General features: G+C 44.5%; 1 protein-coding gene across 1 annotated transcript in view; it reads right to left on the minus strand.

Moving 5' to 3' along the window:
* INSR (insulin receptor) overlaps window positions 1–25,022 on the minus strand; it is a 56,544-nt gene that overhangs the window by 25,942 nt on the left and 5,580 nt on the right. Inside the window, exon 2 of the mRNA XM_064469861.1 lies at window positions 22,520–23,071. Within this exon, the coding sequence (XP_064325931.1) occupies window positions 22,520–23,071 (552 nt within the window). The remainder of the gene's footprint in view (window positions 1–22,519; window positions 23,072–25,022) is intronic.

Below are 25,022 nucleotides of genomic sequence, written 5' to 3' on the forward strand. Positions count from 1 at the left end.
AGCCTGGGACAGCCAGTTTCAGCCAGAAGATTCTAGTTTCTTAGTTTAAGAAACGAAGATTCCCACAGTAACGCTGCAAATAATGCATGTTCAACAATACTTTTACATAATCCTTTGGTTTTATAAGGATTTACTTCCAATCTGCCTATCAACCTGTCACCGGTTTCCCTGGAGGAAGCCTGCTGCCCTGGCACCCCAGCTGAGCTCTTTGGTGACTCTCCCAGTAATTCCAAGAAGATGGGCACCCACGGGTGTTATTGCTTGAGGTTTTTATGGTTTACTTTTTAATTACCCACTACTTAGCGCCTCACAACACTTTTAATGAGCGGTTTGGGCTTTGAAATAAAAACCAAGCAGCAGCATAGCTCAGAGCAAACACCATGACTAACACTGAGCAAGGAGCTGGAGGGGAGGCTGGGCAAAACCAGAGCAGCTTTGAAGGGAAGGACAGTCCTGCCCCTCTGCTGCTCAGCACCTTCACGCTCAGTCGTAGTCATTCAAACGAGGCTGATTTAATTGTAAATCCGACTGCTTAATCTGGACCACGCCACAGAACTTCAAGTCAGAAAAGATGTAACAAAGCTGAAATCACCACTACAAGAGCACGCCCCAAAGCCAAGTACGGCTTTGATGCAGCCATTTAAACAGCAGGAGGAAGAACCTGAGACGAAGGATGGGGGACACGGGCCTGGATTTATCTGCATGGTGATGTACAGCCTTTGGGCCGCAGCTGTGCGCTGCCAAGATGCAGATTAAGACATCGCCACCTTCTCACCAAGCAGGAGAGTTTTGTCTGAGGGCACATCTGAATGGCTTCTGATGTCCTGCCCAAGCGCCCTCGGCGAAGGAAGACAGAGATAAGTCCTCCTGTGATCTGCGCTGGCCAGACCAAGTCAATTCACACTGAATTAACACCATCTGCCTCAAAATTTCCCCAGCTTTCTGTCCAATATTCAGTGCTGAAGCAGGAAGGGCTTTATCTGGCAAGTTCCCAGCCACACCGATGCCCAGGGGCTAAAATATTATTCTTAATTTCTGGCTAACGTGCGTGAGCAAACCCAACAGTGGGACACGGTCTGGTCTTGTTCAACTAAATGAGCAGCACGTAGGATCCACAGTACGGCGTGCTGCTGATGTTTTGAGATCAAATCCCCAGCTGTGGGTAGGAAGAAAATCCCCCTTCACCACGCTCCGCCCCATGTTAAAGGATTGCAGAATTAAGTGTGTTAAAGCGGTTAATGCCATTCTTGGAATAAGCAGCAGTAGCTGCAGTAGGCGGGATAGCAAAGATGAGCAACCTCTGGTTTCTTCCAGCCCCGTAAATCCTTTGAAGAAATATGAAATATGGGTAAGGCTGAGATTCTATCACAAGTCAATTTAATCTCAACTATCTTACTGCTTCCATGTCAGTCATTCACTGCAGGTATTTTCTCTGTGCATCCCCCAAGAAACGCAGGAGCGCATTTCAAATTAATTTTCTTTTACGCTGACCAGCTTTTTGCCCTTTTCTAGCAGTAGATCTTATTTTGTGAACCTGTCCCAAACCGTAACTGATCGAAATGCAGCAACCAAATAGAAGCAAGTTGCAGATGATACCTTGTATTAGACTAACTATAAAATGAGAACCTTGTTTTAAAACCCGGCCACGGATGAAGCACAGTCTAGCAACAGATGTCGGTTTATTAGAAATATTGGCAACAGAAACACAGAAAATTCCAGAATTTAGTTCAAAACACGATCAAATTTACTAATTCCAGTCTAAAATATCAAGGGTTATGGGGGGGGAACAAAGTCTGGGCTATCTTTCACACACCCCCCCACTGTCCATCGGCACGCCGATGTCTTGCGAGGACTCGTGCCCTTGCTAGCGCCAGCGCGCTGCAGCACACACCTCCTCGAAATGGCGTTAGCATCCAGCTGGGACGTAAACCGCCACGGGGAACGCGTGCAGGAAGGACTTGTGCAAGCTGGAGGGCGAGCGCCGGCAGCGCAAGTCACAGCATTCATCGCAGCGCTTGCTGCGAAAGGGTATTTACCCAGGTCTGTTTCACGCTTAAGAAGTACAAAGTTTAAAATACTCCAAAGACCGCGTTTGTTTCTCAAGGAGTCAGCGGAGCAGACGGGTAGTTTGGAAGAGTTGGCCCCCATGCAAAACACCCAGTGACACATGGCACCTATTTAACATTGTGCCACACAGTTTGGTTTTTTTTTTTTCAATTTGTTATGGAAACTAACCTTCAAAGTCTTGTGCTTATTTACACATTTTGAACTCAGCTGCAAATATTCACAGAGCAGAAACTGTTTGATTTCTCAACTCTAAAGGTTTTTAGAAGATACAATTAAACTATTTTTAAACCGTTCTTAACGTTTCTCTTTTTCCTGTTCTACAAGCTTTTGATGTCTAAGACAGCTTGAAGCAAGCAAAGCAGCCAAGGCAACATCTTTTTTTCCATTAGCCGCTCAAGACCAGAAATCGTCAATCACTATTTTGCGCAAATCCTTATTACACAAGACCCCTATTAGGTGTCGTCTTGACATTATCAAAGCATGCACGCTAGAAAGCACCTGAAAGTCACGTAGAAACCTCTGCAGCATATCTTCGTCACCCCTTCTTATAACTATTACCGCAGCATCCCGGTTATAGGACTCCGGAAGGGTCAGATGCGTTTTTCTGTTTGGTTTTTTCTTTGCTGCCACGTTACACTTTCACTGCAGGCCACCAGCGAATAGGTTTGCGCTGACCGAGTGCACCTCATTACCCCTTCGTCATCGAGGTTTGCAGACTCCAATAACTGTCATTAGCCCACGTAGATTTGCCTCTTTGCGATGAGGTCGCGCTTTGGGGAGCTGCGGCACGATCCGGGACACACCGGGGAGGCACAGGCTATGCTTACACGGAGCATCTACCCAGCCCCTGGTTAGTGCTGCGGGACTCTGGGACAATGCGGTGCCTCCCCCCCAGCACAGGGAAGGAAGCCAGCTCTCTTCATTCCTCACAGAGGATGAGAAAGTCAAAAGGGAACTTCATAAACCCTAGTTAGAGACGAGGGAACAGCTATTTTGGCGCGGGGGCAGAAGCCACCACACCGTGCCATAAAAGCTGCTGCAGGAAAAGTGCTTCAGCAGTGGCACCAGAGCGAAGCTGTTCATCACAGCCATGAAACCTCTCCATCAGGTCTTTAAGAACAGGACTTTAAAAATCCCTGTCCCAAAGATGACAAACAGTGTAATGCTTAACTGATCTGCCCGGGATGGGGGAGAAACGGAGCAGACACAGAGTTTCAAACCTGTTGTTCCAGGGGTGAATAAATATTTAACTAGCTAGCAAGAGTGGCTCCAAAGGCTTAGGAAACAATGCATTTTACAAACCTTTCTGATTATAGATTCAAACTGGCATTTCTTTATGCTGCTGAGGCCCAGCTGGGGGGGACAAAAGGCAGCAGAGTCAGCGCAAAGGAATTTCTACCTCTGTGGATCGCTCCCGTCGTTTCACCACTTCCCTGTGCTTCAGGTGGAAACAAAACAGCCTGATACTGTAAACATATTCCCGAGCCAACACAGGTAACCAGGAGATCCGTATTTAACAGGCAAGTTAATTATGCATTGAGCTGTTCAGCTAATAAACACAGTTTGTCTGAAGTATGGTTAAATACATTTGTGTTAGGTCTTGTTTCTTGCTTTTTGTTAACAAAACAATAGCAGCGAATTGTCAGAAAAAGGAAAAAGAAAAAAAAAAAAAGCACTCAGGGGAAGTTTTGCTGCTCCTTTGGGATCCTCCGCCACTGGATGGGTTTAAATAGCAACGTCCTGGGTGAGCTGAGTATGCAAACGGCTGGTGGTTTGGGTATGATAAGAGTTACACAGTTCATTAAGAAGAAATTCTAAACCGCATGTATGAACGTCAAGATGCTGCATATGCGCTGTACAGGGACAGATGTTCCCACACGGTTCTGGGGCCGATTTGTCATGAATCAACATGATCTTTCTACCATGCAATAACAAGCCCCGTCCCTGTGAACGCGGGGCAGCAGGGGCAGCCCGGCCACCGCGGGTCCCCTCGGCCAGCCGGGGCCGCCAGCTGTGTCCCGTGATGAGCCAGCGGCAAGGAGCAAACTCGCCTTGCACCGTCAGGCCCTTTTTCATGAATTACACAAGCTGTATTTTGATTACAGACAAGGCAATTAGGAGGCTCCAGATCCAACGAAGTCCAGGACAGAAAACAACTGCGGCAGGAGAACCGCCCTCAACCTCAGCCAATGCATTTGCTGGCTGCGCAGGGAGGCATCCAACCACTCCGCTATCTGCACAAGGCAAACACGCCTTAACCCCTTGCCAGCCACCCAAAACGGGGCTCCCCAAGCAAGCCCTCGCCTCCCACCGCTTGCACGGGAGTCCACGCCAGTCTCTGCCCATGAAGCCGCAAAACTCATTAGGCTAACGCAATTTAGCCGGCTATTACAGGGTTTTTTCTCACGGCAAGCGTTTAACTCGTGAGGCATATTTATAACCAGGAGAAAAACGTAGGAGGAAGCCAGTATGAACCCGGCATTGAGACAGCTTAAAATGGCTTGTTTTGGCCGCGCTATGTATCACTCAATGCCAGAGCTTAGGTTAGTGTAATGCTATATGACACGCACATGCGTATAACTCAACGCCAGAGTCCCACAGAAACAGTATCGGCGAGCTCTGCGTTTCCCTGTGTTTTTTCTTCTCTTACTGTAAATGGCTGCAGTATCTGTCATAGAAATTTATCCATGAACGGTCTCACACACACACACACGCATAATCATACTTGAATTACAATTGCAGTGGGAACTGTAATTTCATTTCCTAACTGTATAGTCGTGATAATGACCTCCGTAGAAATAGGTTCTTGTGGTTCTAAACAAAAACAAAACCAAGGAGGAAAAAAAAAAGGAAACCCAAGGACTAATCGCCCACAGCAGTAACTCCTCCGAGTGTGTGTTGCAAGCATGTGATCTTAATTTAGCACTACAGAGTTTGTGCTTGTTTCCTGAATTTCTGCAAGTGCTGAGCGGCATGGCTTCCATTGAAATCCATACGAACCTCACCTCCTTATGAAATTATACATTAAATCATGTTGTACATACATAGCATTTCGTACTTGATCACTCCTCCTCAAGATCAGCTCATTCTCCGCCTGTCAAGAAGATTCCAAATTCAGTAAGTCGCTCAGTAGTGTTTGCTGCAGAGCTCTGTAACTCATTTTTATCTGTAGAACAGTTTTTAATTTTTACTCGTGATCGTCTGTTTGCTCATGGGCATTTATTTGCTCTAAACACGTCAAGACAACACCTAATCCGAGTGCATTAGTGTACCATAACAGCTATTAAAAATTAAATAAAACCACGTCCAGTAGAGACCTGGTATAATCTAAAGCTCCACAGCAGAATGGGTTGATGGAGAGCTGCTGCAAGAAAAAGCACTGTGGCTTACGTCCTTCAATTAGTTCTTCATGTCACCAAGAGCAGAGAGGCAGAAACCTAAACCCCACCGGCGGCAGTCCGCAGGCTGCACAGGGCAAACTGCTCCCGGGGCATTACGATGGCAGCAGCGTGCCTGGGAAGATCGTGGTTATAGAGGTCCACCGGAGTGGAAAGAGCACAAGGACTTTTGGTTGCCTTGGTGACTAACAGCAGTACCACTCCCAGATCCCCCCCAACCTACAAACTAAGCAGAGAAACTAGAATAGAACAGAAAATAAGAGTTCAACATGCTTCTACAAGACTGCCAGCAACGCCTGGCACCGGCTGCAGTTACCACGCAAAATTCAGGAAACATCACAATACGTTCAAGGAAACTGAACGTCACTTATTCACGGTGCTCAACTGCTCTAACAACTCTTATCCCTCCCTTTTCCCCAACACCAGAGACGTCCAAGGAACAACCCTGCAAAACCGCATCGACTCCAATGCCATTATCCACACACAGGATTTCAGTTCTTAGCACCAACTCGGGAAGGAGCAAGTGCCAAATAAATGCAAGGTTTTACAATCAGCACTAAAATTAAAGTGTTATTTATAAAATAAGATATTACAGTACATAATGCCACGACCCCATGGAGCCACAAGTTGGGAACATTAGGAGGTCTGTATTTACACGGATAAAATTAACTGCAGGTGCCTCCCTTCCCATAGACAGTGACTTCCAAAAACAACACGCTTACTAAAACGTAAAGGAAACTCTTCCCATTGACATTTCTCGGGACAATGTTACAACTCTTATCTCGTCTATCAGTAAGGATAAGAAAAAAAATCTTGTTTCACCTCCCAACCCTTTCACAAATTACGTGCTCATTTGGAGCTACGGGGAATGTCTCAAATATTCCGGAATGGGACCGGTGCCATTTACAAACCCCGTGTGTTTGTCTGCTTCCTGCAAGGCGTCCTCCCAGCCCAGGACAGCCGCCACGGCTACGACCAACGGAGATGCTGGTGCTCCTGCGTGGACCTGTCGGGATCAGCGAACGTGAGTTTGGGAAAGATAAAAGGTTCTGGAGTTGTGTGCCACCTTGTCCAGTGGCGATAACGGAGGATACGGAGGTCTGTGAAAGAAGTTGTTGAAGGGCGATAGGGGGAAAAGCTTGAGCTCTGTTGTTGATAGAGGAACAGAGCGGATAAAGGGAGATCTCTAAGAAACGCAGCCTCTTCCGTTTTAACCTTCTGCTGTTTAGACCACGGAGTAATCACTTATCTTCTGTGCTACAAGTACCGGTGGAGTTTTGCTCTGAAAATAGAGAAATTTACTCATACGCACTTTATGCCAAGGAATACAGAAAACTTATTAAGAGGAACTCATACGTATACACAAGTATATACACAGGCTTTTATTTATATAATATATATATTTTTCTATAAGACATCTTAATATGATGAAGCCTGGAGGAAGTCATCAACCGCAATAGATCCACAATGCCTTTGGTCACTCGCTCTCTATCTTAAGAAGTTACAGCCGTTGCAAACAAGCTCCTTGTGCTACCACACCAAGCTACCACACGGCAGCGCCTGCGCCCACGCGTACGAAGCCCTGCGTAACTTCAGCTCCAGTGGCCCAGCTCCAGTGGCTGGAGTTAGTCAGACAGTCCAACTATCACCTCTTATTTTTGGGAAGGGGACCTACTTGGGCTACAAACCCCAGTTATGAAAGTCCCTCTTCCCAATAAACCTTCAAGACAGGCTCACAGATCTTCTAGACCTTTCTGTTTCACCTCCCTTGAAGGTTTTAGCTCCTCTTCTCATTTGTCACCTCAACTATTTACACAGAGAAGTGGATGCCTCCCACTCAGGTACGTCTAATATTGCCCAGATAGAATAAAGATCAAAGAAACATTTTCCTTTCATGCATTTTAGGCAGTGCAGCAAGCCCCTTACGAACTGAAGTTACAGAGCAAAGCACCTCTCTGATGAGAGCTAGGGGACAAAGCTGATAAAAAATAAAAAATTAAAACTCAAGACTATGCCTGTTTTCATTCTCCTAGTACCCTTCAATCAAGCTGATTGCCCAAGCAGGTACAAAACAACTTGCAGAAACCTGGCTAAACTGTTGGCAATCAAACTCGAAACATCAAAACAGGGAGTTTGATTTGGAAACACAGCAGCACCGTTCAAGGCAGAACAAGTGTCACAAAGTGCACGCAAGGATAGCAACGAGAAGTTGTAAATACTTTACCTAGTGTCCACAACACTGCTGTTGTGCCATTTTCTGGCAAGCAGATCAAGCCTGCTCCTTGTACTTTGTGTTCGAAATTACTTGGGAGCTTAGGGCAGCATAAGGGATCGGGAATAACCGCCAGCCTCTGCTTGCTTGCTTGTTTTTCTTTAATATGCAAGCCCCAAGAATGACACTACGTCTTCAGGCAAAACCTGGAGTCCCCAGCCAGTTATCACTAAATATAATGCCCCCATGCAAATCAGTACTAACTCCAGGCTTTGCTACTGCCAGTCCCTCTGATGGCTTATAATTGAAGAAGATTAAGAAGCCACGACACCCACTCCTGCCCCTCTGGTACGTGAGGACTGGGAGGCCAGAAGTTTCCGAGCTTCAGCCCTTCTGACAGTAATTTGCTAAAGAGCCACTAAGAGAAATCTGTCTCCCTATAAACAGGGGCAGAAATGTTCAGCACACCTGACCTCTGGCGAACATGGAGATTTGTAAGGAGTAGATAATTTTAAAGTATTTGGACATCAGCCACCTCATATTGTTCTTGAGTCTGTACATCAGAACAGAGGATTTGTAATTTAGACCAAGACCAGAATCTTTAAAGTTAATTTGGGGAATTCTTCTGTAAGGCTTTGCTCATTGTTTTACTTACAGCTATGAGGGTGCTTTTTATTGTTATGGTTTGTTAAATTTTAATCCTTATTACAACCTAAGGATTTGTTTTTATCATTCAACAGTTGACACGCCACCTGGTAGCCTCATGAAAGCTTCACGTTAATATTTAACTATATATTACTCTTTCCGACATACAGCATCTTGCAAACATCCCTGTCCACTTTAACCTACTCCCGTCAAACCTGCTCACTCACACTGCAATCTCAGAAGACCCAAGAGAATCGCAGCGAAGATGTCCTAAAAATAAGTGTAGCTGTGTGTAAAGCCTCTCTCCGTACTTTATTCTGAATTCAGCTCTCTGAACCAGCCAGGTGAACTCAGGACAGTGCTGAGGGCAAGCTAGTCATCAGACCAATTTATTTCTTGGTGACCAGCAGCATGGACTGACCGGGATGAGAAGGCAGCAGCTTAGTGCTGAATGAGAGAAGATGCCACATCAGGACAAGCCATAAAGGAGAAGTTTGTATCTGCCCTATGAGAAACAGAGGCCAATGAAGATAGGCAGAAGTGCTTCGAAGTACAGCGATGGTCTAAAAACAAGGTGTCATCGAATTTTTCCAATGTAGGTCGAACACACCTATAAACCCTGTCCTGAAAAGGAGGAGCGATACGATCAAAGCACGAGGCGAAACGTGTAACCTTTGCTTTCTGCAAAGATAAGAGAGGGATAAGATTGCTTTTCTCAAGGCCACAGACAAGGATGTTGTAGTAAACAAGGCATGAAAGAATGAAAGCTAAGCTGACACATTCAGCTACGTGGGGATAAGGAGGATTGCATTTTAGATAGATTCTGTGAAGAGAGGTGTAAAATGTAACCTGGACACACGAAATAAGAGCAAACTGTACCAAAAAGGACATAGAGTTTACAGCAAATAGTAAAGTGGAGCTGTCCATAACTGAGAAAGGTAATGAAATAGACGGAAGTATAAGATTAACCACAAGGAGATTAAGCTGATAACTAATGATCTACACAGAAATGTCAGACAGAGGTTAAGATCTTAATCCAGACAGATTTCACGGCATAGTCGTGAATTGTAAATACAGATACTGCAGCGTTTGTGGATGAAGGTACTGAAAAAGAAGACACGGAAAGAAGGAACACAACTTATTCCAGATCCCCCCTTCCTCGCCTCACCCCCCACAGGGCCAGAGAGGATGAGGAGAGAGGAAGATAAAGTATCACCTAAAGGCCTGTTGTGCAAAGAAATATTTAGAGGGCGAATCCTCCCGTGAAGCAAAGCGAAGTAGCTCTACCAACCAGATTTTTTTTTTCTTAAGTTACCAGGATGCATGAACTGTTTTAGTGCACGGACATTTAGCATGCTGCCCAAATCCATGCTAGACATGGAACGGCTGCGGTGGGAATCCGATCACAATGCCAGTCTCTGTCCCACTGCAGCCACTCCAAGGGTAAAGGGTTTCTTTCTGTGCCAAGAAAGGCTGACTACCGGAGACAGCAGCAGAGGGAAGGCGACTCCGGGTCTCGAGCAGCCTCTCGACGCAGGCAGCGCTCTTGGAAGAAGTGCTGCTGGGCAGCTGCCGGCTCCCCAACGTAACCCGAGGCTGGCAGCCGGCAACCTGGCAGGAATCAAAACAGAGCGGTTATACCCCGTGCGAGCAGCCAACGCACGAAAGGATTCACCGCAGGGCATACATCCTTCTGTTACCAGATCTATTTCCCTCATAGATACATCCAAAACTAAATATTGTAAAGCACGTCTTCCAGTAATTTAATAGGTGTCATGGTTTTCCCTGAACTGACAATAATTTTTTTTTCAAAATCATATTTGAACTGTGGGAAGGGGAAATGTATGCAGTATCTCATTACTACGCATACTAGTATCAAATACATAGATTAGATGCACCCATATAATATTCTCTCAACTACTCTAGTCATTTTGGCCTCATCAGCTCATGCCCATTAATTTATACACCCTTCTCTCTTTGCCCTAAAGCAGTAAGTATGCTCTCCACGGTTTATTTCTAGGTATAAGAATTTACTTAGCAGTACTGAAATAGATACTGTTTGCTTGCAGTCCCAGAGACAAGCAGTTGAGACCTCTTTATGGAATGTATTTTTATTTACTACTTGCTCTTGTCATCTTCAGCATACCAGTGAGGCCCATTTTCAAGTAATTCAATGTATAATAACACGTGGACCCACACAAAACTACCCAGATACAGGTCTGCTTAATGGCTTCTCATCACAAACATCCTGATCCCTATAGTTCTCATCTATAGGATGGGTGCTGGGCCACATCACTCTGCTCCTCTAATCAAAGTGCCAAATGAGAACCGACAAAAATGACCAAAAGCCACACAAATACAACCCTAAGGAAAAACAAATGGCTATAGATTAGTAAGCCACTAATTAACAAGCCACACTTAGCGGCTGTTAAACTGTTTCTCCTTGTAAATTATGCAGGTGTAATCTGAAGGAACCTCATCCCAAGACAGCTGTGCCATCCCAACGAGGAGACCCCGACAAGGAGGGAACTGAATCTTCTGAAGTTAAACTCACAGGAGAGCTTGGATTCTTGATCTTTCTTCCACAACAGTTAATGGCTCCAATTGTCAATTGTCAGAATCGTGAAAATTCTGTTTTATTTCATGCCTCTGACGTGGTAAGCTCTTAAAATAAAACTGACTGTCCCTGAAGTCACTTTGTTCAATAATAAGGAAGAACAGTAGCAGCAACAGTCTCGTTATCTGCCCGTTAAACTACGAAGAGAAACAGGACCTGCCTACATAAGGCGAGCTGTGCAGGCGTGCGCCACAGTTGCTAAAAAGCTTCAGCTTCGTGGATGTTTATCAGCACGGGATTCAAGATACAGTCTAATCACCAGTTACCATCAGCATTGTCCATTTCAGAGCAATTAAGACTATTCAGAGCTGGTCTAATTGATACGGTAGCGTGAGGCGTGACACCTGCCGATCCCTAAATGGGGTAATTACTGGGGGGTTGGGGGTGGAGGCGAGGGCAGGGGGAACCTGTGGAAATAATCTTACAAGGGACAGAGTTCTCTGAAAAAAAAATATTACACAAACTAGCATTATCTAGACAGAAAAAGAGATGGGACTCTCCTCTACCAGAAACCTGAAGCCGTATCAGTTTCCCCAGGAACAGAGAGCCTTTTTTTTAAGCAAACTACGGGCGTTTCAAATCTCAGCCCAGAGCTGCCGTTACCGAGATCAATCTTCAACTGGAAGGGAGCTGCAGACGTTTCCGAGATGCCACCCAGTCCATCCACCTGTCCAAGGCCAGATCAAATACTTTACCTACGACATTTCTGACAGTTGTTTGTCTAAACCCGTCTTAAATTCTGCCTCAAGGCACTTCCTGCATTCGCCACCTGAAGTTTATTGAAGTCTAGCTCCTCAGCAGGTCGCTCTGATCAGCTCCGCGTTACAGACAACCACCGAGGCGCAGAGAGGGGCACAGAACCACCCACGAGGCCAATGGCAGCACCGAGAAGAGATCGGTGGCGTCGAAGTCCACATCCAGCACACGATCCTCTGCAAAATGCTGAGTACGAAGTGAAACCCTTGACAGTTTATTGCCGAGCCCTGCTCAGGCTCCTTCAGTGTCAAAACAAGGCTCGTATTTGAAACCGTGCCGCTTCAAATTAGGCTTTGGGTGGATGAATGTATTACTGCAATGGACAGTCACTGGCAAATCTGAGCACCGAGAGTCCTAGAGCGTGTTTGAAGAACACAATCTGGAGTTCTTTTTGTTATCACAGATTAGAGCATGTGGAAAAACAACATGCTCTTCCCCGGTGCTGATCAACAAGAACCGTCATGCAGCAACTCCTCCTTTCGCCAACAGAGCCATGCAAAACACGAGGACGTTTTTCTTGTCGCACCCACCAAATTCATGCAACGTACAGGCTCCAAGTGAACATTTTATATTCCCCAGAACAAAAAGTGACGCTTGATGCAGATCGTTAGTTCTGGCAGACTTGAAGACCAGTTTTGTGGACTAGAAACTTTATGTCTAAGCACTGAAAGAGCAGCCAAACACTATACAAACTATTTAAGCAGCCCTGCAGATAAGGTTACTGGAGTGTGGAAAAGGTAATCTACACATCACATTTCTTTTGCTATTTTAAATAGTTGTAGAAACCTGCTGACGAGGTGAGAGGTAGTTTCAGATAAAGCACCAGTTTCCACATAACTGATTTTTTATTAAGTCTCCAGGTAAGACGGCACGTTACGCTCTCCGGTCTGCCAGAAACAGAGAGCGTGCGGAGATTCCCTGTGCCTAAAACCCACAGAATCGAATGAACAGAGAAACAGTTTATTGAGCTTTAAAGGCTTCCCTTCACATACAGTTTTAAAACAAAAGCCTTATTCCTTTAAGCCGTGTTAAGGCTCCACTGGACGAGACTTTCAGACGGTCAGACATCACACTGAGGAGCTCCATTTCCTCTCTGGCTTTTGGGAGCTTTTGAGGGGTACTTACAAGGGAACTCTTGGACTCATTCATCCTGAACTGAAGCTGTGTAAACATACCCAGTGCGATCGGCCTTCCTTCAGAAAGATGACATTCAGAAAAGACTGAAGACCAGAAAAAACAAGTCCTGTTTGCTTTATTAAATCACTGCTGTTACGCTTTCACTACCCATAGAATAGAATTGGTTTGTCTTTGCAGAAAAGACGAGAAATATTTGCCTGACACTCAAATGTTAGTGAATATTACTTGTGAAGTATTAAAATCCTTGCAGTGCCGTAATGCAACACGGATGCCTAATGAAGTTTAAAATGGTAACAGAAAAATGCGTAGTTATCCCGTGATGTCTGCTGACTTGCACGTGCCTTATTCCTAGGAAACCCAATACACTGGGAGAGCTTCCTGCATCATTCCTAAGATTTTCTAATCATGTCTTTAGCAGTGCAGCAGGGTTCAAGCTCACCTTCAAGCGCAAGCGTTCTTTACGTACTTTCTCACTCATTAACAGTTGCCGATATGAGTTTTAGCGTAATGTCTGAAGTTTCTGTGTGAGGGATTTCCAGATGCCGAGTTCAGTGCAATAGCTGGAACTCGATCTTTTTTTGCCACAGGTCGCTTAGTAAAATCTCAGTTACTATTTCAGATGTCTCAGAGCAAACAACCTGGAAGCTAATGGCATCTCACTCGCATTATCAAAAGCAAAGCTACCAAGTTCAGAAGCTCTCCCAGACACCAAATAATCCTTCCCTCGAACACCCATTTCGAGCGGATTTGGCCCTCTTCACGTCAATAGGGGAAAAATCAGCCCGCATACGGGCAGCCCCATTTCATGTCATGTAAAGTGCCGTGCACTTTTGCCATGCAGGAGCGTTACATCCCGGCACCGAGCTCCTTCCTCTTGGCAGGAAAGGCCCGTCTGTTCCTGCACCTCTGAAAACGCCGCACAGAGCCCAACCTCACCGTATGCGAGCTCCTTCACTGCGACTGCTGCCCCTGCCCACAGGTATTAAAGCCCTGCATTGCTCTAATGCCGTGTGCTGGTGATGTAATTAAACCCCCACAGCTACAAAACCAGAGAAGATATCAAAAATTGAGTTGGAAATTATGGCTACACAACCCCAAGCCGTGCCTGGTCCCTTGCCCTGTAAACCTTCCCTTGCTTGCAGTCCTAGAGTCATGCAGGCTTTCTTTTGATTAACAAATTGAGACCAATCTCCTCCTTCCCTGCCCAGACAATTCACTTTTTAAAAAAACACTAAATGAGGAATCGTGCTTAGGGGTCAGGCTAAAGTGAACTTAAAGGAGCACAAAGAACCAGAAAGCCAGCAACCTTAGACATTACTGCTCTCGGTCTGCAGGTATTTCCTCCGATCCCTGACAAGCTTGCTACCTAAGTTGCCTTAACTCTGTGCATTGACTTAAAAAACATCACTCTTTCCCTGTAACTTGAGCTCAGGCTCAGCTCATCATGTCAGGGCCCTGAAATTCCAGCGTGGCCACATACCAGCAGCAGCAGCGATTCTGCAGGAGTCCCAAGCGACCAGCTCGAAGATGTGTACATCTCCAGAAGCCTTCAAATTGCACAGAAAACAAAAGATTGGAACAGTTCTACAAACAGATTAATAAAATTCCCCTTCCCCAAATAAAAAGACCTTGCAAATTTTACAGTCTTCATTGGACCGATCTTGCTAAATACCTGCCACCCTCACTATGCTGGTATATGAGCAAGGGTCATAATAATCACAGCTCAACTGTCCGGCACCTGCCAGTGCTTCAGCGGCTACAGTGCGGGAGGTGTTGTCTGCAAAAGCTGAAACTGCCTGATTTACAATGGAAATAGAGCAGTATTTCCCAACATCCTTGAAAAGGGGCACTTCTAACCTGATACACAAGATTAAAATCACATTTATTTTTCTGGAGCGTGCTGAAGTGATGTCAGCAAAACCACATACACCCCGAGTTCTTTAAAAATATGTAGAAGAAAATTAATCCCAGCATTCTGTTGAAAGCTATTCTAACCAGACTTTCTTTCCAACTCTTGTGGGATTTCCTTCAACACATCTTCTTCCTCAGAGCCTACAACCTCTCAAGGTGCTGGAGAGGCAGCCTCTGGCCAGGTAGATAAAAAAGCATGTTTTCAAATTAAAGGATTCATACCAAGGGTGCTGAGCTCCTCGCTGCACAGAGCATCCTCTTGCCCTGCCTGTGTCCATCCCCTCAACAGAAATTCTGACCCGATTTTGAAGAAGGGAAGAAATTCCACATTTAGAAAACTTTTTGCACGTGAACAGGTGCCAAGCACCCTGCCCCGTTTTTTCAGTTCATTTAAATACAGATTGACATGGAAGCCAGACTCCAGTGAAAACACCACACTCACTTAGCCAACATTCAGGCACTACACAGAGCCAAAGTTAATTCTCTGTTTGTTTTAAATGTCACAAGCCAAAATAAAAGCAACACTGAGGACTCTCAAACAATGTCAGCCCAGCCAGCGCAGTACCCTCATCTCAAAAAAATCTAGATAAAGACGATGAACGCACACAGTTGTAATCTACAGCATTTCAGTGACCAAGCCGCGGCGCGCTGCTCGGTGCGCTTACGCAACGCCAGCCGCAGACTTTGGATCAAAGCAGCAACTGAAATAACTCCAGGCACGTACCGAGCAGCTCAGCCCGCTGCCAGGCGATCCCAGCCGGTGCCCCCACAACTTCCCGCTACCCAGCGTTGGGGTGTTTTTTCTGAGCTAACCAACAGCCCTAATTAAGAAGCATAAACATCCCAGCAAGTTCATTCACATCCCTCCAATAGGAACTTGCACACAATTATAGGATATAATTGGGAAGCATGATCATTGAACTTTTAACCAGCTATTGTTACAAACTGAGAGAAGGGTTAGTGTTGCTTCCTCCAGGACACGGTGGGTTATTCACCAGCTCTGTAATTAATCAAAAGGTCCTGAAATCCTCAACCTTTCAGCAAGAAACAATCTTTGCTCTGAGCACACCTGGGGTTCTTTGACCTTTTTTGTGTTTTGCTTTGTGTGCGTGTGATTCTTTTAAATGCAAAATCTATTTACAGAGGCAATCCCTGTCAAATACAATTCCTGAGAGAGAAAGATGTCCCAGAGAGCTTTGCCAAGTGACATATTTTTCTTGGTCTTCTTACACACACTGAATATACTTCTTTGTATGGACTCAGCGGTTCACAGTCCTTTAACAAGAAGGATTTCCAGTTCCTTCATCACAAAATTAAATGCTACACCACTGTACACACCTTAATTTGCTCCATCTGCTCCTCAGATTTAGGCATCAGAATTGCATTTGATTTAGAATACTTTCACAATTAATTAATATTTTTAAGATTTACAGTACAGAATCATTGTTCTGCCTTCATTAAGAGGGGTGAAGGGAGGAAAACGTACCTGATATATATGTACTGGCCAGTTCCTTATCTTCACTTACGGCACCAACACGCCCCCAACACGCAGCAGGATTCGCTCTGAACCAAACAAGTCTCCTGCTCCCCGAGCAAACACATCACACCAGGCAAACCATCTGCAGCTCTCCCATTCAGGCATTACCAACACAGGCTAGCTCTATTGCTCAGTATTATTATTTTTATATTCTGTGGCTTCCTGATTCTACATCCATCCCCAGACAACGGGATTTTCCAACAAACGTGTCTGCCAAGCGCAGTCAGTCTTCTGTATTTTGTCTAACAAGGGGTAGTGCGGGTTCCCTTGTTTAAGCAAACAAGGTAACCTGGAACTGTTCTTGAAATGGGAAAAATAAGTATTGTACCTGAAGTACCCTTGGCACGCTGCCCTTGGAAATCACAAGCAGTCAACGTCACCACTGAAGATCGAACAGAGATCTCAAAACATCTTCCAGTAATGTTAGCATGTGAAGTGTTAAACTCCTCTCAGCCTCCTCAGTGGCCCAGCCACTGACCTGAATAACAAGTGTTTTGGGGAAGGGGCTAAGGATGAAAGGATTAAAATGGCAACTCAAACCAAACAAGACAAAAACTTTTCCAATTTTCCCCATTCGAGCAGCAAAATACCTCATTCTCCTTTTTAACTAATCAAAAACCTTTGCCTTGACAAGACCTCTATCCAGAAATTAAGATAACTTCAGGGAGAATCCTCTGTATTTGCTGCTTGTTAACTGTTGGATGAGCTAGGACCTAGGTCTTGTTCAAATGCTCTGAAGATGGAGCGGATCTGACAGCTGCTTCTGTCTAAAGTGCTGGTTGGGAATTGGGGCAGGGGAAGAAAACCTTCACCCCCCCGACATTGAAGTAAAGTCGCAGCAGTGAAGAAGCCGAAGAGACACCATTGTGGTGAGCCCACGGGGGCTGCGCGCATGGGGATTTCTCAGAAAGCGGAAACTGTTCAGTATTGAAATCCTACAGTCTTGTGTCACGCCAGGTCGGTGGAGAAAAGCCTAACTAGATGCTTCCTCACAGCCCCAAGTTTTGTTTGGTGTTTTTAAAGCAAGTAGCATACTCTTAAATAGTCATTTGTGTGAGGGATTGTTTCCACCCCTTTTCCCCCCGTTGCAGGCTGTATCACACCACCAAGCACCATAAATCTCTTAATTACTCTTAATAAGCTGAAGTGAATTAGTTGAGGATGTCTAGCCGTCTGCAAGCATCACAATAGCCCAACCACAAGCACTACCTGCACTCAATAAAGCTGTCGCTTGGCAAGGTTCAGAATAGACACCCCAGTGAGATTATCGGGTGTCAACTTCCATCTGGCATTTGTCAGAGCTAGGGGTAAAAAAAAAAGGCAGTTCTTATCAGATCTCCAAATAAAAGGAGCACTTCCACTTCATGTGGAAGCAACTGGAAAAAGTTTCTTTTGTGTTTGAAGCTTTAAAAATATCTTGCCCTTGAGGTTGGCTGAGTCTGTTCAGTGCTTTGAGACCCCTTTCCCATACAAAGGTAATAAAACTAAGCTTATAGTTACAGAAATTCCCAGCACGTAAAAATTACAGGAAGCTGTTGCTAAGTAATATTTGTACCTAAGTAAACATCGCAAAACGTTTCCCACACACACCTCTGAACTTGATTATTCAAACCTGCCTTGAAGATGTTCATAGTTGCAGCATTTCTTCTGGCACCGGTCTCTTTAAAAGCACTCGGTGCTATTTCACAGAAGTTGAAAGACATTTCAGGCTGAGCAATGTTTTTCCCGAGCGCTTTGTTGTGTTGCTTGTACCAGGAAACATAACAAGCCACTAAAGCCACCCTTCGGTTCCTTACCTGTCCCCTACCCATCCCAGAATTTTCCCTGGGTAAGTCACAGGAAAATTACAGAGAGATTCTGTTGTGTCCCTAGTCTCCAGAGCTGCTTCCCCAACATCATAAAAAAATCTGGACAAACACTGTTATTTTTCATGTGGTACCTTTCTTTAGCAGCTCCTTTGCACGGCAATTACTCCAGACCGTCGCCCCTTCTGTCAGCTCTGGTTTACCATCCTCTTCAGTTGGCCCAAATGGTTTCACATACCTTCCATTTTCATTTACTGAGGTTAGTATTTTACAACAAATTCTAGGTTGCACTTACGGAGAGAAACAACCTTCGGTTTTTTCACATAAAGCAAGACAATAGACTGAAGAAAGAGTCTGTCTACGAACCTGAAATAGCCCACACACTCTCAATAACTCAAATTTCCTGGTAGCGTGAAGTCCCAAGATGAAGAAGATAACAGACTCCTACCACGGTTGCATTCAGGATGAACCGGAGAACTTGAATTTCATCATATCCTCTATGAATGAAGCCCTTATTTCAGATATTCATCCTTATATTCCAGGAATGTGGCACTCCAATAGTCACCAAGGGAACATCTGATACTGCCGATCGTTTTCCTGTTCATTTTTATTTTGCCATTCCACTTTTCCTACCTGTTACCTTACTCCACCTCCAGATGACCCAATATGCAAGTAAAAAGGCTGAACCCACCTTTATAATTAAACTGTCAAAAACATCAGACTGCTTCAAATTATGTATGGACAGAGAAGACTGACTGCAAAGAGAATTGGCAGGAAATCCTGTTTCAGAGGGAATTGTTCCTTCCGCAAGCGGAGTGACAGACATATAGCGGTTTTATTACATTAAAAAAAAAAAATGTGGAAAAAAAAATGCAAAATATGAAAATCATGTTTGGCAGATCCAGACTGAGGTCTAGGACGTGGCATTTCCAGCATTTTTGTTGTCTGCATTCTTCACCAGAGACGCTCTCTGCATGAACATGCTGCACCGAACCAAGAACTATGTTTTTATGGCAATAAAAGTAAGTACGCATGTTTAACAAAAAATCTTATAAAAATGTGGGCTGAAAAGGTACAAAACCTCCAGGACAAGAACAGCACTTGGCTGCCATAAACAGCATAAAGCTAGACCCGAATTCCAAACAGACTACATATTTCCCTCCCTTCCTACCCGAAATATAACAGGAGTTGGCCTTAATTGAACCGGCTTGCTTTTCACACCAACACAAGTCATTTAGAAAAAGGAAAAGACATCTTTCCGGAAACACATCCCACCCAGCCTCGATGTGTGGTACAGCCACCTACACACCTTTGCACTCACGCACAGATTCCTCAAGATTGCAACCGTTTTTCAAAGCGTGCAGTTGCCCACAAATCCTTTCATTTCCCCCCCAACCAGTTTCATCCACAACCTTAGCTCTAACGTCTGTAAGAAGATCCTTTACTTTGTCGTCTTGAACATGTTATCACCAACTGAAAAAAAAATTCTGGGCTGGAGTTATAGCTGCAAGGATGATTCAGACTTGGATGTGTGCCTCAGAGATAATTACATGCTACAACTGAAAGCGAGTTTTGGAGTTAACTGGAATATCTGTGCTGATTAAAATAACGAAATACCAAAGACGCATGATCGATACGAGATGTGGCAGGGATAACGTGAAGGAAGCTGCCGCAGGACGCAGGCACGGGAAGGTCAAGGACTGCGGTGGAAGAGACGGGGGACACGCGGGGACCCCACTCCCACCCCAACCGTCTCCCTTCCCACTCACACGAGACCTTTCCGCGACACCTTTCAGCCTTCCCACCTGCGTGCCCTCAAACTTCTTGCCCGTCTCCTAATTTTCTCCAGCAAGACTCAAAAGCTCAGCAGGCTGGACAAGCTTGCCAGCTCGGGCCTCGTCAATTGATCCTCACTCTGTAACATCAAAGCAATCAATATTTACATATTCTTTCGGGATTTTTTCCGGTAGACAAAACAGCAAACAAAATACCCTGACCCACAGTCCCAGGGCAGCAGTGCTATCAGCTTAGACAGCAACAGCTTCCCATCCCGAGATGCAAACCAAAAAACAGCAAACAGGAGATTCTACACCCAGACTTATAAAACAAACTAGAGCTACAACTAACCTGCATTAAACAACACACAAACCCAACCTTCCCCCAAGGAAGTTATGAAATTGCTACATTGCACTCCAGCATTGGTTAAAAGACCAAAAAGCAAAAATAAAAGAGGAGAGTCCACGAGAAACCAGAGAGACGGGAGACTTCAGCAGAGCATTAGCTGGTGAAGATTCCCAGATAAGCTGCAAAAATGCAGAGGGGAGGATACTGCGACATTAATACCCTCAGTACTGGGAGTTGCTACGAGGCTCTTCAGGCTAAGGAAAGCCAAAGCACAATTCGCACAAGCTTATAAAATCTTGACAAAACAATTACACACGGTAAGGATATGTTACGGCTGGCACGAGAACAGAGAGCACAGCAATTCCACCAACAGGTTCACTAAATAAATGTCACTTGATCCCTACCACGGTTACTAGCGTGCATGTGTGTGTTTAAAGTCTAAAGGCTACTCAAAAAAGTCTAAAAAGTCTAAAACACTACTCAAGCTGTTAAAATAACTTTAGAAGCAGGTGTCACAAGGCACAATATAATACAGATACCAGCCTGTTGAGAACACCAGCTACCAATAAAAATACAAATCTTAGCATTCAAAACAAAGATAAGCGTGGCTTGTGAAGTGGTTTTGAAAAGGCATACCAGTTTCAGCCAAAATATGTAGGAGCATTGCTTCTCTAGATCTTCTACAAGGAACACAGGAAACCAGATGGGAGCATCTGTGTATGACGACTTTTGAAACCATTTTCAAATTCAAATTTCAATTTCCAGTTCAAGCCAAATGGCCTTACTAGCTTGGCTTCCCTAGGCAACTAAGCGCCGATCCTGCGTGAGACTGCATGGATATCCTCCAACAGATTTAGCTGAATTTGTGCAAGAGGCTCAGGAGCTGCGATTTCTGCCCCAGTGGTAAAATATTACATTCCTACAGGTCTCATCAAAATAGGCAGTCATATAGAGGGAAGAAACCATACATTCCAGTCTGCTGCAGCACAGCCCCAGAAAATTCACAGGAATGAGGGACATTATGAACAGTCCAGCCACAGAAAATGTTTCAGTTAGATCTTTAACCTTATGAAATAGCAGGAAACATACAACATGAACACATAAGAAACCAGGTTTCGGCACTGATAGTAACTGTACGCCAAAAGAGTTTACAAACTAAAATGCTTTATAACCTTATTTTTCGTTTTAAAAGAGGAACGCACACACACGCTTGCATCTTCTTGCTCATACCCTGTTATTCTGGTGACAAAAAATAACCACTTTCTTTAAAAGGAAGCCAGACAATTTTGGGGTGAGGAGTAGCAGAAGGGAAACCACATTAATTTCATTAGTTTATGCATGCTGGTAGGAATTCCTTCTTGAATTTGGCACTTAGCACTCAGAGTTGCCCTTTACAGCTTGGCAAGAAATTCTCTCCAGCCCGCAAGTTTCCTAATTTCGTCTGAGGACACACTGCTTCATTTGGATGCACCACCTCCAGAAAGACAGACAACTCTAAATATGTCACTTTTACCTCAATTCACTCTGCTGCCCGTCAAGTCAGATCTAACATAAATCAAAGTAAATATATAATTAAAACTAACCGTAAGGTCAGTTCCAAGTTTGGAAAAAACTAAATCGGTGTGAAATCAAAAGCAACCCTAACACAGTTTAAGAACCAGAGTTCAGGGGTTGCAACAGCAGCCAACTTTCCAAACATACCTTCTCCCCTGAACCAAAACCCCAGGCTCAACGCCCAGTTATTTCACCCTCCCCAGGACTCCTGCTTCGGGCAACCCCTGTCCAGGCCCTCTCTCCGCCTCCTCCTTTTCCCTTCAGGTCTGACTTAGCTTCCAGCTTCTTTTTACGGCAGGAAGGTTTCAGTAAAAACGTAATTGCACCTTTCTAGAGCCAGGTTATCCCATAAAGACCTTCCCTTGCCGTTCTGTTTCTGCCTGCTGCAGCCCTTCAGTCAATCCCGACTTCTAATCCCCTACCCAAGCCCCAGCAGAGATACTAATACCACTAACTAGTATACAAGATACCTGTTACAGTCCATTAAACTTGGGAGCTCTAGGCAGTCCCTAACTTTCCAGAGAAACCAAGCACAACATTTTTGGATACATTATTCACATTAGTGAAAGAACTCCTAAAGCAGCCGCACCCCAAAGGTTCTCTCTTCACCTGTCTAACATCAATTTTGAGCCTCGGTTTTATGAACCTGTGCTTAAAGACAGCAATTAATAGCTCCCTATTAGCCCTCCAATAGGTCTGACAGGTTAAACGTTGACAGCAAAACCACAGCTGACATACATCGCTCCGCAGACTGACCTCTCTGACAGCGATCGTGGGTCCAGCAGCGTTCAATGAAAATGCCGTTTATCACAGTAGGCGGACAGTTGCTCTTCCCTTTCACAGTTCCCGGACACACATCTCCACACTCTTCTTTGTCATCCTTGTTGGCCACGATGTAATTATCTTCTACAGAATCCAAAATCCTTGACCAGTCGATCGTGGACAAGTAACATAATTCGTTGTTCTTCTCAATCCGCACGGCGCCTCGCGTAATGTTCATCAGGTTATAGAGGCCGATCTCTTTCAGGTGAACCATCTCAAAAATGACTAGCGCGTAGTTAAAAAACAGATGAGTTCCTCGAATCACAGTGAGGTTAGGGAAAAGTCCCTTTAAACTCTCCAGGCCATACACGCGAAAAAGAAGCAAGTAGTCTGTAATCATAGTCAGCTTAGGAAAGCTGAGCTCGCGGAAATCTTCAGGCTTGGTTTTAAACATCAGCAATATTTGCAAGTGGCCCTCAATCACAGTGCAGTTCTCAAGCATGTTCAGCCGGGTCAGATTGTTGCGAATGTCCATGCTTCTGCAAACTGGAAGGCAAAGAACAACCTCGTTTGTTTATTTAAGAAAAGGTAATTGTTTTAGTTCCCTAAATACACGTTTTTGTCCAACTGCACCACAAATTACAGCTACGCTCAGAATTCACGGTGAGGTCCTTTTCAGGAAAGCGTGCTTCAGGTGTAAAGAAATACACTGTGGGGAGTGCTCCCTGGTATACGATTACAAAATAAGACTGGAAGAGTATTTCGTCGGGTTTTTTTCAACCATCTTGAGTTTCTGGCTATTACCTCTACCACGACTGCAGTTGTAACGCCAGTCTTTAGACGTCATTTGGCGTTTACAAAAGTAAGAGATGTCTATGCAACCGAGTCTGTTTTCTTTAGATAGTTGCCAGCGACACACCTACCTCATCTCAGATTGTGCAATTAATGCCAGTGGATTAGAGGGAGTAATTTAGCATGGTCGGAGGGAGGGGAAGATAGGAAAAGAATAATGGCTAGGAAATGGTAGTTCTTTGGAAGACGGCAGAAAAACCTGGAAATACGCACATGCGAGAGTACAGCCCACACTCTTGCCCAGACTTTGCTGACAGGAGTAATTTACTACACTAGTAATTTTTGCCCTAAGCATTCTTTTTGGATTAGGTGTTTGGGCTTTTTTGTTATTATTTTCTCAAGGCTGAAAATCTCCCTGCCTTGACTATCTGGGCAGTTTATTTTAGCAGAACCAGTAACCCACAGAACTGGCAAAGCGACCAATTACATGAAGCATAAATTAGAAGGTAAACAGAATAATATGAATCCAGGCACCAGCAAATGGAAAAGACAGAAAACAAAAAGTTTGAATAGGGAAATTCTTTTTTAAACTCTGAAGCACAGGTAAAAAATCAAGAAGGAAATTTAGAGCAGCGTGCCTGTATAGCACAACAAAAGCCCCAGTGATAACCCTTTTAAAACCAAACTTCATAGAAATACACAGCCAGACCTTAACGTTCAAGGGAGAAGCCTGTGGAAAGGGAAGCCTGCCCGGCAACACAACGGTGTAAAACAACTGTTTCCCCGTCCTGTCCAGGGGGATTCTTTTTTAATTTTGGGGGTTTGTTCGGTTTTGTTTATTTTTTAAGACTGCATCCACTTTAGGGATTATCTCCTTTGTCTATAGCTGAGACAGCCCCCTCCCGTCCCGGTAAGAATTAAAAGCCCAGGATCTTTACTCTCTTTGCCACTGTACGTAAAACTCACCGACTGTAACACTAACACGTCACAGCTTCGAGGAATCACCCAGCAATAATCAGGCCTTACAAAATCGGTGTAGAGACAGATGTTTAATAGTTACGACTGTCAGTTTTATACAGACCTGACAGTTTTATACAGACCACTGCTGTGGGGGTTAAAAATAAATTCCATGCAAACATCTTAATGATTATTAAAAAATTTGTTCCACCACAATTAAAAAAAAAATAAATCTGGCAACACTAATCTAGGATTTGGAGCAATGTTATTGCCCAATGGGATTTTTTGGCACTATATCCAAGTCGTTTCATAAATTGCTTTCTGGAAGAAAAAGCTAATTCACGCAGTGCCTCAAAGATCAAGGAGGTACTTTTAAGAAGTGGGAAAGAAAATCTGATGACCAACTAGCAGCAACCTCTTTGTCCCATGAAAATCTGCAGCCAAAGTGGAAGTAAGCCAGAAAGCCGTCTTGCTGCACATCCCAACCGTGGGCTAAAAGAACTGGGAGAGCAACAGATTCAGTTTAAGTACTCTAAATATTTATTTTAAACAATTAAGATAGGTATTTCCAAGGAAGCAAGTGCCTGACGGGGCGGGACAGTGGTTTCTTCTCGAAAGGAGAAACAGCAGAAGGACAGATAAAACGCAGACACTGAAATTCAACGTACAAGTCTCCAGCGCAGCAAAACTATATGATAAATTAAAAAACCCAATGTTTCAGTTCTTAAATTTGCTGCTTGCTGAGCAC

Source organism: Phalacrocorax carbo, chromosome 19 (genome assembly GCF_963921805.1).
Source record: "Phalacrocorax carbo chromosome 19, bPhaCar2.1, whole genome shotgun sequence".
In the NCBI taxonomy this organism is placed as follows: Eukaryota; Metazoa; Chordata; class Aves; order Suliformes; family Phalacrocoracidae; genus Phalacrocorax; species Phalacrocorax carbo.